The sequence below is a fragment of the Cylas formicarius genome, unplaced genomic scaffold, assembly GCF_029955315.1.
Source record: "Cylas formicarius isolate icCylForm1 unplaced genomic scaffold, icCylForm1.1 PGA_scaffold_10__41_contigs__length_53128322, whole genome shotgun sequence".
In the NCBI taxonomy this organism is placed as follows: domain Eukaryota; kingdom Metazoa; phylum Arthropoda; class Insecta; order Coleoptera; family Brentidae; genus Cylas; species Cylas formicarius.
In genome coordinates, this window is record NW_026844214.1 from 50,219,977 (window position 1) to 50,235,485 (window position 15,509).

Genomic DNA, 15,509 nt, shown 5'->3' on the forward strand with positions numbered 1-15,509 from the left:
TTGCCCCGGATACCGGTGTGACCCGGGACCTAGACCAACGTGACCTTTCCCTCCTGAGCCACCCTCCTCAGTACCCCTTTGCACTCCTTTATCAACAAGGAGCGCGTACGCACTGACTTCAGCGCCATGAGTGCAGCCCTACTATCCGAGCAGAAGAAGACTCTCCTGCTTCCGCAGTTGAGCCGAAGCACCTCTCTGGCCGCCATCAATAAAGCGAAAATTTCCGCCTGAAACACAGTGCAGTACTGACCCAGAGGGACCGACAAGCTTGATCCCGTCGTCTCGCAGTACGCTCCAGCTCCGGCCAGATCTCCCATTCGGGACCCGTCCGTGTACCAGACAAGTCCATCCCAGGAGCCGACTCTGCCCTCTCTCCAATCTTCCCTTGATGGAAAGAGAAAGATCAATTTATCAAAGAAGGTCATCTCGGGGATCATGACGTCACTCGGCATGCCCATGACCCCGCGATCCCCGCGACAGCCCCCTAAAATGTCGTACGGACCCCGATCGAAGGTTCCCTCCCTCCAGAGCCCGCAGCGCGCCAGCCTCACAGCTGTCCTGGCCGCCTCCATCTGCACCCGATCCGCCAGAGAGGGCAGCCCCACCAGAGCCTCCAGGGCCCTCGTGGGCGCCGTTCTCATGGCGCCCGTTATGCAGAGGCAAGCCAATCTCTGCAGTCTGTCAAGGACTAGCCTTGCTCCCGCTCTTTTGGTCCCCGGCCACCATGCCACTGCCCCATGCGTGAGCATAGGCACCACCATGGTACCGTAGATCCACTGCATGATCTTCGGCCCCAGGCCCCAAGTGCCCCCTACCGCTCTCCGGCACGCCCACAGAGCTCCAAAGGCCGACCTGGTCCTTGATCTTATATGTTCCTGGAAGGTCAACTTAGAGTCCAACCATACGCCCAAGTACTTGACACTTCCGCTTGCAGAAAGAGGCACCCCATCCATCGAAATGTTGAGGTTGCACTCCATCTTCCTTTTCCTAGTGAAGATGACCATCTCCACCTTGCCAGGATTGACAGCCAACTTGCTGTCCAGGCACCATTGTGAGAATCTTGCCAATGCCCCGTTCAGGAGCCCCTGCATCCTCTTCACGTCCGTCCCCTGCGTCATTATCACAAGATCGTATGCATATCCTCAGAATATGCAATATCTCGTTCACCACTAGGCACCACAGGAATGGGGACAAGACCCCGCCCTGTGGACAACCCCGTGATGAACCGATGGAGACCTGCTCCCCACCCAGTCTTGCCTCAACAAGGGTTGGGATATGGATATTGAGATGCGGTTTTCACTGGATTGGTGGGACCTTGTTTGGCTATCTCCTGATGTAAAAAAAATCGTATTAATGCATGCCATTATGCCAGAAAACACCATCTGCTGGGTATTGAAATCCATTCAGTCATTTTAGAAGTTTATTTCCGGAAATGTTGGAGCACTCCTCACCATTTTGTCTTAAATGATGTAGTAAGAAGCATCTAACAAAAAAGAAGTGAATAAGTCCTAGGTTTAAAACAGTGTTCCCCCTAAGTGTCATTAGTATAAGAAAATTTTGGAAAAAACGGGTTCTAAAATTCCATCTGGTGGGCTTCGCAGAACCTCAAAAATAATTTGCAGAATTTATTGTTTTCAACTTAAGTGTGGATTTCAATGCTTACAAAGAAAATGGGCAGGTTAATGTAGAAATGTAGAAGCACGTGCGGATGATTCCTTTTCGGACGAAAATTATTATACCGGGTGATGCATTGCCGAAAGGCACATAGGAAATACCATGCATATTTTTCGGTGTCCAATATTGATTCCCCTGTAGATTTTATTGGAAAGTTGTAATGTAACTTTTTGAGGGGCCAGTATGATTAACTCATGCGCCGAGTTTGAATAAATTTTAATGAGGCAATCTTCAGTTATTGAATTAAATATAATAGCTGGACAATGAAATATCCAATAAAAACATGCCCATTTGGTTTCACACATTCAAAATAAATTAACATGATGGTATGCCTACACCATTATGTTTTTCTTATTATCACTCATACGGGCATTATGGGCGGAACATCCATCCATTTCGAACCAATCCTCCTAAACTTTACGAACAACTTCTTCTAGTGGGGGTTCAATTTGATTTTGTAATAAGTACAAATAGGTTTCTGTAGTGAAGGTATCCTCAAATCCCCACCATAACATTTATTTCTTGAGGATATTGGCTTCTAGTATTCATAGTCTTGGATCCAATACTGTTTTTTTTTTTTTCATTTGACTCGTTCTTGAGTGTAAAACAAAACAAATATTTCATTTTGTTTTCCTATTCACAAAACTTCTGGACCTTCTGAAACAGTTTCAGCTAAGCTTTGAAAAAGTCAAGACGTTGATTGGCGAATCGTCAACAAGTTCGATTCAACAACAACCGACGCAGCAGGAATCAAGAAGTTTCACAGCCTGTGTAAGTTTCTTTCAAAAATTTACAGTTTGTTTTCTTTCACATGCAGTAAAATATTCGAATCTCTATTGTCTCTTTCTTCTGTTCTATTGTCGACATTCTCAGTCATTTGCAGTTATTTATTACGGTGCCTCACTCAAATAAGGTAATAATAAGCTTAATTGTGTAGTTTCAGCGGGAAAATGAACTGAAAACATTTCTATCAATTCGTCAATTAAATAACGCGTATTTAGTTTTAATTAAAGCGCGTTTAATAATAGGAGAGGATCCCAACTTCACCTTCACCATTGTGTCAACCAAACAAAAACATCAAATAAAATAAGTTTCTGAACCTCAACGGAAATGTTCAAGATTACTTTTAATTAAAATTTAAAAACATATATAATTTTTTTAAATTTCACCGCGTGTCTACGAAACGAAACCAGCTGCAGCAAAAAGTATATACTATATATGCAATATGTCTTGCAATTAGCACCTATGGTCAAATTTTTTGAGGCAACCTTATACTACAATATTTATGATTTAATTGCTTTTATTTTGAGGCGAGCCCAGGTTGGTTAAAAAAAGAGTGCGCTATGTACTAATCCACTCTGTATAACGAATTTCTCAAATTCAATATCGAAAGAAAAAATTTTAAGATTTGGATCGGGCAATGTTGCAGTGGTTCCAACAGCAACGTCTTAAAAATGTACCACTCTCTGGACCTATCGTAAAACTAAAAGCAGAACAGCTTGGCATTATCGATTAAATTATGGACAGATAAGTGATAAAGCTCGTGATGTCGACAGAAACGTCACTAACGATTGGCTGGAGAAGACGTGGCCAAAACTGCTGACAACATTTTTAATGCTGACGAAACTGGTATTTTTTACAAAATGACCCCAGATAAAACTCTTCAATTTCGAAGGGAAAAATGTGTGGGCGGAAAACTTTCTAAAGGACGTATAACAGTGTTAGTAGCTGCCAATATGAGTGGGAGAGAAGAAAGATAGCTAGTCATGATTGGAAAATCAACTAACCCACGATGTTTTAAGAACATCAAGCATTTGTCGGTTACTTACAAGGCAAGCAAGTGTGCATGAAGACATCGCAAATTTTTGAAGAGGAGACACGGAGATGGGATGCAGAATTAAAACGGAGGAAAATATTACCTCTTTTGGATAACTGCACTGCACGTCCCCATTTTCCAAATCTACGGAATATTGAATTGGCATTCCTTCCAGCCAAAACGACAAGTATATTACAGCAGATAGACCAGAGCATAATAAAAAGTCTTAAGAGTCGATACAGGAAAAATATTTTAATGGAAATGGTAGAGCCCGAAGACAAATTTTCCATTAATATGCTAGATGCAGTCAAGTTTGCAAAGAGGTGATAACAGAAACAATTCAACACTCCTATCGTCATGCAGGACTTATTACCGAGACAGAATACGAACCGGACTTGGAAGATGATCAGCCAGTAAACGAGTAGATACAGCAGTTTCAAACAGCAATTGCGTTTACAAGTGAGGAGTTGTAAGATTTTATGGTGATAGATCAGGATTTTCCTACAACAGCACACTTGACAGAGGAAGCCATATTACAACAAGCAAGAAAGGGTGAGGAAGAGCACCAAGCGGAAGAAGAAGATGAAGAAGTTGAGCTGGGACCACCACCAATCATTTAACAAGCCCTATATTCAGTTAAGCTGCTAGAGAAGTTTTTTATGCATCATGGGGTAGATGCCCCTCTCGAAGAAATGGTGAAAATATAAGCTAAAGTACGAGATGCGTATTGGCATACTAAAAAAATTCAAAAGAAAATGACCTATTATTAGAAACATATAAATATAGTTCTTAAATATTTATATAAAATGTAGACGTAGGTATTAAAATATGTATATAAAATAATTAAATATTACAGATCACATATGAGTATTGTTATTTTACAAGTGCTCATAACTCGTTATAAAAAAAAGCAGTTCCTTCAATTTCGCTATATAGAGTTTCGACGTTATATAAAGGCAAAATCTCATTTTTAGAATTCTTAAAGGTTTTATCTAAAAACATTGTGATGCAAATCAAAATTAGGGCAAACGTCGAAAATTCAAAATAAGCATCAGGAAAGAGGGAAGAACGAAAAAAGAAACAGGGCTGAAATCAAAATGAGGTTAACAGTGAATGTTGTTGTTTATTCAAAACGCGCATCTTCACGGATTACAAAAAGCAAACGGACCATAAAAAATTGTCACGGATAAATAACAAACGAATCGCTCCTCGTAGAACAAGCGTCTCACGTACAATCACACATGTCGCATTTGAAACGCAGACATTCGGACGATTTCAGACTACGTAAACTACGGCAATTTTATCGCGTTTAATTGAAAAATGTTAACAATCGTTGTACCTTTATTCGATTGCGGTGACGATGTCCAACATCAGATACGTTTCGCTGCTCGTCCTTACGACGATTTTCGGTATTTTGTGCTACGGAATTGTCAAATTGGTATCACCGCCGCAGTTGCCGAAAATTGAGGAAAATTCGTGGTGGGGACCCGGAAAAGCGGTCGAGGAAAGCGATGCGGTTAGGCGATTTACAATCAAGATTCCGAAAAAGGTATGTGATTTCTTGTATTCGAGATTTCGCTAACCCAGATAGCGAGGTTTTCTTTCTGGGAACTCAAAGAAAACGACGTACCAACATACAGGGTTTTTTCAAAGAAACTGGCTACTGTAATGCTTTTTACGAAGCTTCTGGATTCCTCCTGCGTCGATTTTTGCTTAGTCGAAATTGCTGACGTTTCGCCAATCATCCTGGTGGCTTCTTCAGAGCTTGACTGAAACTGAATCAGTCAAGCTCGGAAGAAGCCACCAGGATGATTGGCGAAACGTCAGCAATTTCGACTAAGCTGAAACCGACGCAGGAGGAATCCAGAAGTTTTGTAAAAAGCAATATACAGGGTGTTTTCTAATTGACTTTAATACCACTATGTATCAAGAGGCATGATTCATTTTTAACTACACCAGGACCATTTTTAAAAGAAAACTTCGTATGAACGAATGCCCAGGAATTGTGTTTTTTTATATCATATGTCGTAAACATCTTATCTTTTGAGTTACAGCTTTTTTTTAATTTTTTAATATCTGTCCTGCCACTTAAGATATTCCAATGAAATTTGGCACACGCCTACTATGTGTCTAGAGGCATTATTTAGTACACCACAATTTTTTAAAAATATACCAGTGGCGGACATAGGGAATTGCACCTGCCTATTTTGGCAGACATTGAGGGTACGTCACTGATTTCTCCTAAAATGAAAATTATTCTTGCAATATCCAATTATTTTTAAAGAAATTTAATTTCCTGATTTGGAAAATATTTGTTCTGCATGGTCATAACACCATCGTTGAAATGGCAGCATCCAAAGAATTTTTATCATAATTATTTCTTACTTAAGTAAATGTTTTACTGAAATACTTCAAAAAATTAAAGTACGTAAACTATTTCTGAAATCTTTAAAGTTTTTTCCGTTATTAAGAATTATTAATTTTGCTGTTACGCGGCGGTTCTTTGCTAGTACTATTTCGGTGTTTAAAATATCCGAGCCTTGTTATTTTAAAAAGGGAAGATTGAGTTTGTTAATGAGGAGTTGGAAGATATGCGTTTGTATGTGTTTGTATGGTTTGGCTGAAGTCCTGCGATTATATCAAGAGAAGCGTTAATAGATAAGCGTAGATGTACATAGGAGGTTGACTGCCAAAAATACTTTGAGGGCAACCTATAATAAAAACGACCCATCGGACTGTAAAAACTGCAGAAATTGATGAAGAAATATTAAATTCTGAATATCTCGCACGTCTTAGTTTGGCAAATTGGAAATACTATTTGCATATGAAGCTATCTTTTCCAGAAATAGAATCAGAATTTCCACAATAACCATATTTGGGCCTATTAAACCCCTATGCAGTGGTAGAATTTAAAAATCAACAACGGTTTTCGGTAAATGTTTGGGCTGGATTCGTTGGAGTTTACTTCTTTGGATCCTTTAGTCTGCCAGAAAGACTAAAAAACCGATGGGTAGGTCGCGACCGACGTAAACCATGGTCCCCTAGATCTCAAGATTTTAGTATTTTGGACTTTTGTTAAAAGTCTGGTTTATCGCACCCCAGTTAACATAGTGTTTATCCTTCACGTTGAAGAACAATTTCAACAACTCATCTGGTTTATATATGTTAATATATTAACAGACAATTTTTACCTGATGTTGTTATCTATATATTTTGTATTAGAGACAGTCAGTGGCACGCCACTGATTTCTTAAAAAAAAATACGTTTGCATTCATTTATGAGTAGATTTGAACTCTTAATTTTTTTAGTCCAGTAAGTTTAAATAAAAGCTAACTTTTCTACAAAAATGGCGTACCATCAATGTCTCCCAAAATAGACAGTTGAAATTCCATGCGTCCTCCACTGGTATATTAAAAAAAAAATGTGGTGTACTAAATAATGCCTCTCGATACATAGTGCACGTGTGGAAAATTTCATTAAAATATCTAAAGTGGACAGATATTAAAAAATTAAAAAAAAACTGTATCTCAAAAGTTAAGACGTTTGCGACATATGATATTAAAAAATTAATTTCTGGACATGTGTTCATACGAAGTTTTCTTTTAAAAATTGTCCTAAAAATCCAATCCAATTAATCATTGACATTTAATTAATTCAGTTTGGTTGATGGTAAATATTGTATAAAAATTGTAACTGGGAAAATTCTACTTAGCGACCATCTGGTAGTAACAAACTGATCATAACACTAAAAATGATAATGAAAAAATTGGCTTCCAGGTCATTCTTCTTATACTATTGCGTTTCTGAGTTACAGGCTGATTTTAAAAATTTGGGATTTGCGGTACTCCTAGTATCTACATTAATATTAAAGTTGTCGATAGAATAAAAATACATATATACAGAATTGTTTACTTAGAATCCAATGGAGTAGCTAGTTATTATGAGAATTATTTTTATTTTTTGAATTATTAAGTCATTAAATTGCACAGGAAAAATTATCTGGTTTGATTACTGACATTTTAAAAAGGTAAAATAGCCGTCACAGAACACAAAGAACATTTTGTATATTATCAGGAGCAGCAAGGTGGTTTCAACTTTAGTAATTCGTGTTTTATTTAAGGAAGTAATTTAAAATTTTGTATATACGAAGGCAGTCTCACATCAATTAGATATTTGGGCGTGTTGGAACATATCTAATATATATAAGATATCCAGGAAGTGAGAGTAAATTTTTTGAACAAGAAAAGATGGCTACCCAGCCGCATTAGTACTTGATTACTTTTTATGGTGTTAGCTTCAAAAGCAAATTTACAAAAACATACAATAAAGGATCTGCGAGATGCCACTGAAAGCCCCCCCCCCCCAGTCAAAACCATTAAATTACTTCATGCGTTAGGCAGAACAAGAAAATAATGCCAATTCTGAATTCAATATCGCGCTCTCTCTCTCTCTCTCTCTCTCTCTCTCTCTCTCTCTCTCTCTCTCTCTCTCTCTCTCTCTCTTTTCTCTCTTGTCTCTTTATCAACAACAACCGCTCCTGGATATATATCGTAAATCCATCTTCTAGGGGGTAGACCGGACACTTCTTTTATGCAGTCTCGGTCGAGACTGCATAATATGTTTTGTTCAACAATTGTCGTCCTGTCTAACAACATGCCCTGCCCAACTCAACTTCCGTCCGTCGTCTGATCTCTTCGTTTCTCAAGTGGTTCTGAGTTTGTTAGCACCTCTGGCAGTGTATCTCTAGTCCGTATGTGAGAATTGGAAGAATGCTACTGTTAAAAACCTTGGACTTCGGATTGATGGGGATCTTAGGGTTTTTAAGGGTGAAACCAAGCCTGCCAGTAGTCATACGGACTCTTCTTTGAATTTCGGCGTGCTGGTTATCAATCCCTAGTTTTATTTGGTGACATAGGTGGACGTGACTGACTGATGTAGACTGACCACCTATCTGGATTTGTGTGACTTGTGGTGTTATGAGTTTGGTCTTCGTTAAGTTAATGGTTAGACCTGCCATGCCCAGAGCAGTCTCTGCAACTCATCCGCGTCACTGCTGATAAGCCCGCAAAAAGAAGATGATTTAGATATCGCCCATCAATCCCAAGACCTTTGTGGTTGAGATGCTTGAAAACATCTTCCAGTGCCAGTGAGAAAAGTTTTGGGGAAATAGAGCCTCCCTGTCTCACCTCTCTCCCGACAGAAATCAACGCAGTGGATAAGTTTTCTCCGATATTTACTTGTAACGTAGCCTTTTCATATATATATTTTTCATCAGATCTCTGTATCTGGAATCTATCCTGGCGTTGTCTATTGCTCGAAATATAGACTCAATGGAGTCGAAAGCTTTGTTGTAGTCGATAAAGGCCAGATGGATATTTCTGTTGTATTTGTTGGACTTTTCGATTAGTGTTATCACGTTCTGACTTTTCTCAATAGTGCTATAGTTGTCGAATTTCGTGGCGAGTCTGCTGATGATATTGTTCTATAGTTCTTAATATTGAATTTATCACTCTTTTTAAACAGAACAATGACCTGGACGTTGTAGCAGTTGTCTTGGATTGTTCCGCTCAGTATGTATTTATTAAGGAGAATATTCATGGAATTATCATTTCCTTGGTTATCCCATCTTCGCCAGGGGCTTTTCATTTGGATGACTTCGTTGCTTTCCTGTACAATATTTACATTTTCGTTTCTTAGTTGGTGTATTCGCTTTCTCCCAACTCAGTTGATGGTTATTATGATTTTCATAACCTTATTTTCTTCAATTACTTCTTTTACGAGTGGTGTGTTGTGATTCCTGATGTCTTGTCTCACATTCTTTCTAATTTGTTTAATTAGTTCGGTGTGCTCGATAGTACCCTTTTTCAAATTTCTTCATTCGTCCATCAATTTTTTGGTTTGTTGTGATAATCTACTGTTCTTTCGTTACTTAGTATGACACATTAACTTTGTCTTCATGTTGTTTTAATTTCGCTAATGTTGGAAATTCGTATGGACGCAATAATTTGTTTCTTTCCAGTTTGGTGTTTATGTTCACTTTGGCCCTAATCAGTCTATGGTCTAATATGGTCTAATAAATATATAACTGTGCGGGCGGCATCCAACATAGTTGCTCTTATGCAACCCTCTAAAACGAACATATGACACTATTTATAAAATAAAAAATAGCATATAAATTACATAGACATTCATTCAAAATGGTAGACACTGCTAGAGAGAATTCAAAAAAGAAATACAATATACAATTTGATAGTTACTAGTTTTATGACCGGTCTCTATTATGATAAATGTATTGTTTAAGTTTTTGTTTGAATGAAGTTGGTGAGGTGATTGATTTCGGTTGGAGAGGGAGTTTGTTGTAAGCCTTGATAGCATTGTACGTGAAACTGTGCTGAAGTATGTTTGGCAACGGTAAACAGTAAACAGCCCCCTATAGCCAATATTAACCGAATGAATATCGATCGAGATACGTCGAACGTTGGAGAGATATTATTTTTTAAATTAAGAATAAAAGCTGCGATTTAAAACATTCGTCTGTTAGCCAGCGAGAATCCTCTAGGCTAGTAAATATGTGACCAAATTTACGAATCTGAGACAGGCATTCTAAAGACGCTGAAGACTAACCTTGTCCTTTTGAAGTAGGGCAGGCCAGTAAACTACCATACAGTATGAAATAGAGGAGAGAATTAAGGAGTCGGTATGTTTTAACTTAATTGATGTGTCCAGAATATCTTTATTACAATAGAGAATCCGAAGCTTGTAAAACGATTTCTGGATCAATGAAGCTACGTGACCTTCAAAACGCAGATTATTATCCAAATGCAGACCCAGATTTTTGCATTCGGCAACCGGTCGTAAGAGAAGGTCATTTAATTAAATTTTGGCAGCGTCTAATTATTTTTCCTTTATCTTTACCAAAAGTTATAAGTTGCGTCTTATTTTCGTTAAGTCATACACCATGCTTACTAGAATTACTACTGAGAGTAAAACTAAAAGCAGAAAAGTTTGCTGAACAGCTTGGCATTATCGATTTCAAGGTTTCGGAAGGATGGTTGGGAAGTATCAAAAAGAGACATGGTATAAATTATGGACTGATAAGTGGCGAAGCCCGTGATGTCGACAGAAACTTCACTAACGATTGGCTGGAGCAGACGTGGCCATAACTAGCAGCAAAGTACCCTGCTGATGACATTTTTAATGCTGAGGAAAGTGGTACTTTTTACAAAATAACGCCAGATAAAACTCTTAAATTTCGAAGCGAAAAGTGTGTGGGTGTAAAACTTTCCAAAGAACGCACAACAGTGTTAGTAGCTGAAAATATGAGTGGGAGAGAAAAAAGAAAGCTAGTCGTGATTTTAAAATCAACCAACGATGTTTTAGGAACATCAAGTATTTTTTGGTTACTTACAAGGCAAACAAGTCTGCATGGACGACATCGTAAATTTTTGAAGAGAAGATACCAAAATGGGATGCAGAATTAAGGATGAGGAAAATATTACTTCTCTTAGATAACTGACCTGCATATCCCCATATTCAAAATCTACGGTATATTGAATTGGCATTTATTCCAGCCAAAACAACAGGTGTCCTTCCGCTGATGTAATACAAGGTCTTAAGAGTCGATACAGGAAAAACATTTTAATGGAAATGACCGAGTCGGAAGACAAATTTTCCATTAATATGCTAGATGCAGTCAACTATATTAGTAAAGCTTGCAAAGAGGTGACAGCAGAAACAATTCAAAACTCTTATTACCAAGACAGAATGCAAACAGGACTTGGAAGATGATCAGCCACTAAGCTAGAGGATAAAACAGTTTCAAACAACAATTACGTTTACAAGTGAGGAGTTGCAAGATTTTATGGTGATAGACCAGGATTTGCCTACAACAGCAGAATTGGCAGAGGAAGCCATATTACAACAAGCAAGAAAGGGTGAGGAAGTGCACCAAGAGGAAGAAGTTGATCTGGGACCACTACCAACCATTCAACAAGCCCTATATTCAGTTAAATTGGTATACAAATTAATTAAATATTAAAAAACACACATGCGTATTGTTATATTTCAAGTGCCTGTAACTGTTTATAGCGAAAAAAAAGCAGTCTCTTCAATTTCGCTATATAGACTGTATTTTTATCCGAAAAACAGATACTAGACATTTGATGGTTTAACTGTGGGTCATATTTTTCAAAACCCCAAAAAAATTAATTTGTCGCAAATATATATAAAAACAACTTATGTTTGCCTGGCATCCTGGGAATAAAACTCGCTACACTCTACTTTATACTCTTTCTTTGTCATAAATCATTTTTATGTTTTAATGTCAATGGGTAGGTATTTTTTTAATTACGTCAGGGTTGCTGATCCAATTTGGAAAATATTTATTGGAAATGTGACTTTGAATAATCTATTTGGACGAACAAGTTTAATGTTTAACTGCGTCTATCACACACAACGTATACACAATGTTAACCACAAGACTGTCTTGTAAAAAAAGTCCATGAAATTAAAAAAAATATATATGTGCATGAAACCCTGATGCTTTGAAAATAATGGCCACCTAGTTGTTACACCATTAAGTGACATTGAAAGGTACCTCCTAACATGAACAACAACGTGAAATGAGAACCGCCTTGATTCCTATTATTATTTAATTGTTTCGGCCGAACAATAGATATAGTACTAATTAACAAACGTCATAATAGCCTCCCAAATTTCAAGCGTACTTCGGTCATTTGGATGATTTATTTTATACTAATATTGAAATATAGTCTTGTGCTTATGCTTAACCCAGCTAAAATAAGGCAAATGAATAAAAATGTTATATTACATTTGCTTTAGAAAAATATTTTATAAACCTATTGCATTTAAATAAAATGTTCAGAAAACGATGTGATCATTGAAACATACCTTAGCTGAAAAAATATGTTTTTCGAACTGTCGCTTTACTAAGTTTATATTCTTTGATTTTTCAAGAACGGGATGGTTGAGCAGGCAGCAGTAGTGAAAACTCAAACAATATTCATAATGTATGTCCTCTCAATAGTACTTTATTTGGTATTTGTTTCTTTATTTTGTGGGTGGCTTCTAAAGAAGTTTTTTGAAATAGACACATTTAATAGCTTTTATAAATATTTTTATAAATATAAACTGTTTGTCCTATCATCAGTACTTTATTTTGTATTTGTTTCTTTATGTTGTGGGGGTGGCTTCTAAAGAAGTTTTTTTCAAATTCAGTTATTTCACCTTTCCACCTGACCATACGTTTCTGCAAGGCGGGTTAGAATAAGAGAAAGAGAGAGAATATCCCTTATTTCATAAAAAATGGTATGAGATACTAAATAATGAATAAACCATGCATTTAAAAAAACAACTTATTAATATTACAACATTTCTTCCAGAAGTGCACTTTTTCGACGTCTTCTGTCGCTGGATATCCCGTAGAACTGGCAACATTGCAAAAGCGATAATATTTTTAGACATAAAACTATGGAGTAATGGAATATTACTGGCATGGCCTGAGTTGCTACAATTCTGGTTAGTTTTACGGCTCTGTAGATAAAAGAGTTGAAACTGCCTATGCGCGTAGGTTTTCTGTAAACAGAATGACCTGATTTTTTGTTGATAAGAGTATCTATAATGAGAGATTATTACTGATTTCTAATTTAACATACGCTTAGGGTGTATAGAGCTAAAATGGCAAAAAAAATCTGGGAGGGAGGTGCCGGTGACTTTCATCTCAAAGGTTTCCATAAATATATTCGCGTTATGAGAAAAATTTGTTCCAGACAAGCATTTTTCAATTATGATGAGATTTGCTTCCTTCAAAAATGGGGATATTAAAGCTTGAAACTAAGCACAATATCCTGTGGACATAATGAAATATTTTTCAATTGATCAATAAAATTAAAGGACTTAAGTACCAAACGATCAGTTTTCCCTGTAAAGGGTTTTAATCTAGAAGCTAGATATTTCGCTAGAGAGTATGTTGGAAAGATAATGGTGATAACAATTGGTCGGACGGGTAATTCCGGGTTCCAAATCTTAATGAGTCCGTAGGGACCAGAAATTTTATGAGGGGCAGCAGACTTTCTCACGGATTTTGATAAATTCTAAGGTTCACAAACCAGGATTACTCGTTCGAGCTATTTTCAGCACCATTGATTCTATACCATACTCTCCAGCTGCTATATTAAAACCTTTGAGAAGGAAGCTTTTCCATCTAAAACCAAACGTTTGTTGTTCATATATCATATATCAGACTTGGCTCTGAAGAGGGCCCTTTTTTCGATTCTGATCTATTCGATCTGATCGCAAGCAGGGTAGCTCAGTTTGTGAAAAGATCAGCCGGTTCTAATGCACCGTTGTCCAGGGGACGCCCGAATGAACTAATTGTGCATTCTTCGGGGAGGCTCTTTCCGTGTCCCCCAACCAAAACGTTGATGACGCTATTGTTATTTGGTCTCATGGTCAGAAATTCCTCCGAGATTTTGTTAGCCATTTAAACTAGCTAAAAACAATCAGACTTAACATTGGTATATTCTGCATAATTCATCATCACATCACCATCGGGCTCACAAATCAACTATCTCAACCGAGTCACTGAACCCAAAATTAAAACACCTTACATCTGCTCTTCTCTCTAATAATTTATTTATTAGTTATATTAAGTGTTGCAGCACAGAATACACTTCACCACAATCTTCCGAAAGCAACTCGACTTGCCACTGTTGTCCTTTCCTTACATTCAAAACATCACTGAACACATTGAATTTTTATTCTTTGGGCCAACTTTCGTCATGCATTTAGTTAAGAATTTGGTTTTGCCTAAATTAAGTGACATTAGGCTATAATCTAGCCATTTCTTACCAGACTCAGTAATCCTTAAGCATTTGCAAAAGCATCTATCAGAGTGTTTTAACCGATAATTAATGCCTCAGAACGATTTTCTCTACGAAATTAACATGAGTTATTTTCTTTCCTCTGCCCTTTTAGGACATAATCGACCTGCAATGGCGCTTGGAAAACCACAGACCTTTAACGCCCCCACTCGAAAATGTCCATCACCAATACGGCATCAACACGAACCTAGTAAACGAACTCGTAAGATACTGGCGCACCAAATACAACTGGACGGAACGGGAGGCATTCCTAAACAGATATCCGCAATACAAAACCAAAATCCATGGACTGGACGTTCACTTTATCCACGTGAAACGCGACAACGCTGGAAACAAAACGGTGTTGCCGTTGCTTCTGTTACACGGCTGGCCTGGATCCGTCAGGGAATTTTACGAGGCATTCCCTCTGCTGACCGAAGCCACTAACAGGAGTTTTGTGCTGGAAGTGGTGGCTCCGCATATACCTGGATATGGCTTCTCCCAAGCAGCGTCGAAACCTGGACTAGGTGTGCCGCAGGTGGCGGTTATATTGAGGAAATTGATGCACAGGTTAGGCCACAAAAAGTTTTACTGTCAAGGTTAGTAATTAAGACAAATTGAGCTACGCAGGTATACTTTGTATCTCTTCTTGGCTTTTGACGGAAATTATAGGGATATCCTGACGATGTTAATAAAACAACTGACCAGTGAGAAATGTCTCACAGATCATGAGTATCATCATTAATACCAATAGGTGATGATACCAAATATATAATAATAATAATAATAATAATAATAATAATAATAATAATAATAATACCTTTATTCTGCAATGTTCAATTTACCACATAAATTGCAAAAAAGGAGATGAAACCAATTAAAATTGTTCCAAGTTCAACTCCTATAAAATAAAACTATTTTAAAATTATTACTTCGCATGAGATAGCTATACCAAAAAAAGAAAATGTGTATGCTTATATAAAAATTAAAAATTGGATAGAAAATTTTAGGACTGAACTTACTCGAAAATCACTTGCAATTTCTTGTTGGCTGAACGTTTCTTGTCTTTTTTTTTTAAGTTTACTGGTGATATGCTTTTAAAGAAAGACGAACAGTATTGTAAAATTTGTAAACCTTA

At 37.4% G+C, this 15,509-nt stretch overlaps 1 protein-coding gene across 1 annotated transcript in view; it reads left to right on the forward strand.

The window, feature by feature from the left end:
* The first annotated feature begins 4,768 nt into the window (after positions 1-4,768).
* LOC132703011 (juvenile hormone epoxide hydrolase 2-like) overlaps positions 4,769-15,509 on the forward strand; it is a 30,541-nt gene continuing 19,800 nt past the window's right edge. Inside the window, exons 1-2 of the mRNA XM_060672009.1 lie at positions 4,769-5,039; positions 14,487-14,970. Coding sequence (XP_060527992.1) covers positions 4,851-5,039; positions 14,487-14,970 — 673 coding nt within the window. The 5' untranslated portion in view covers positions 4,769-4,850. The remainder of the gene's footprint in view (positions 5,040-14,486; positions 14,971-15,509) is intronic.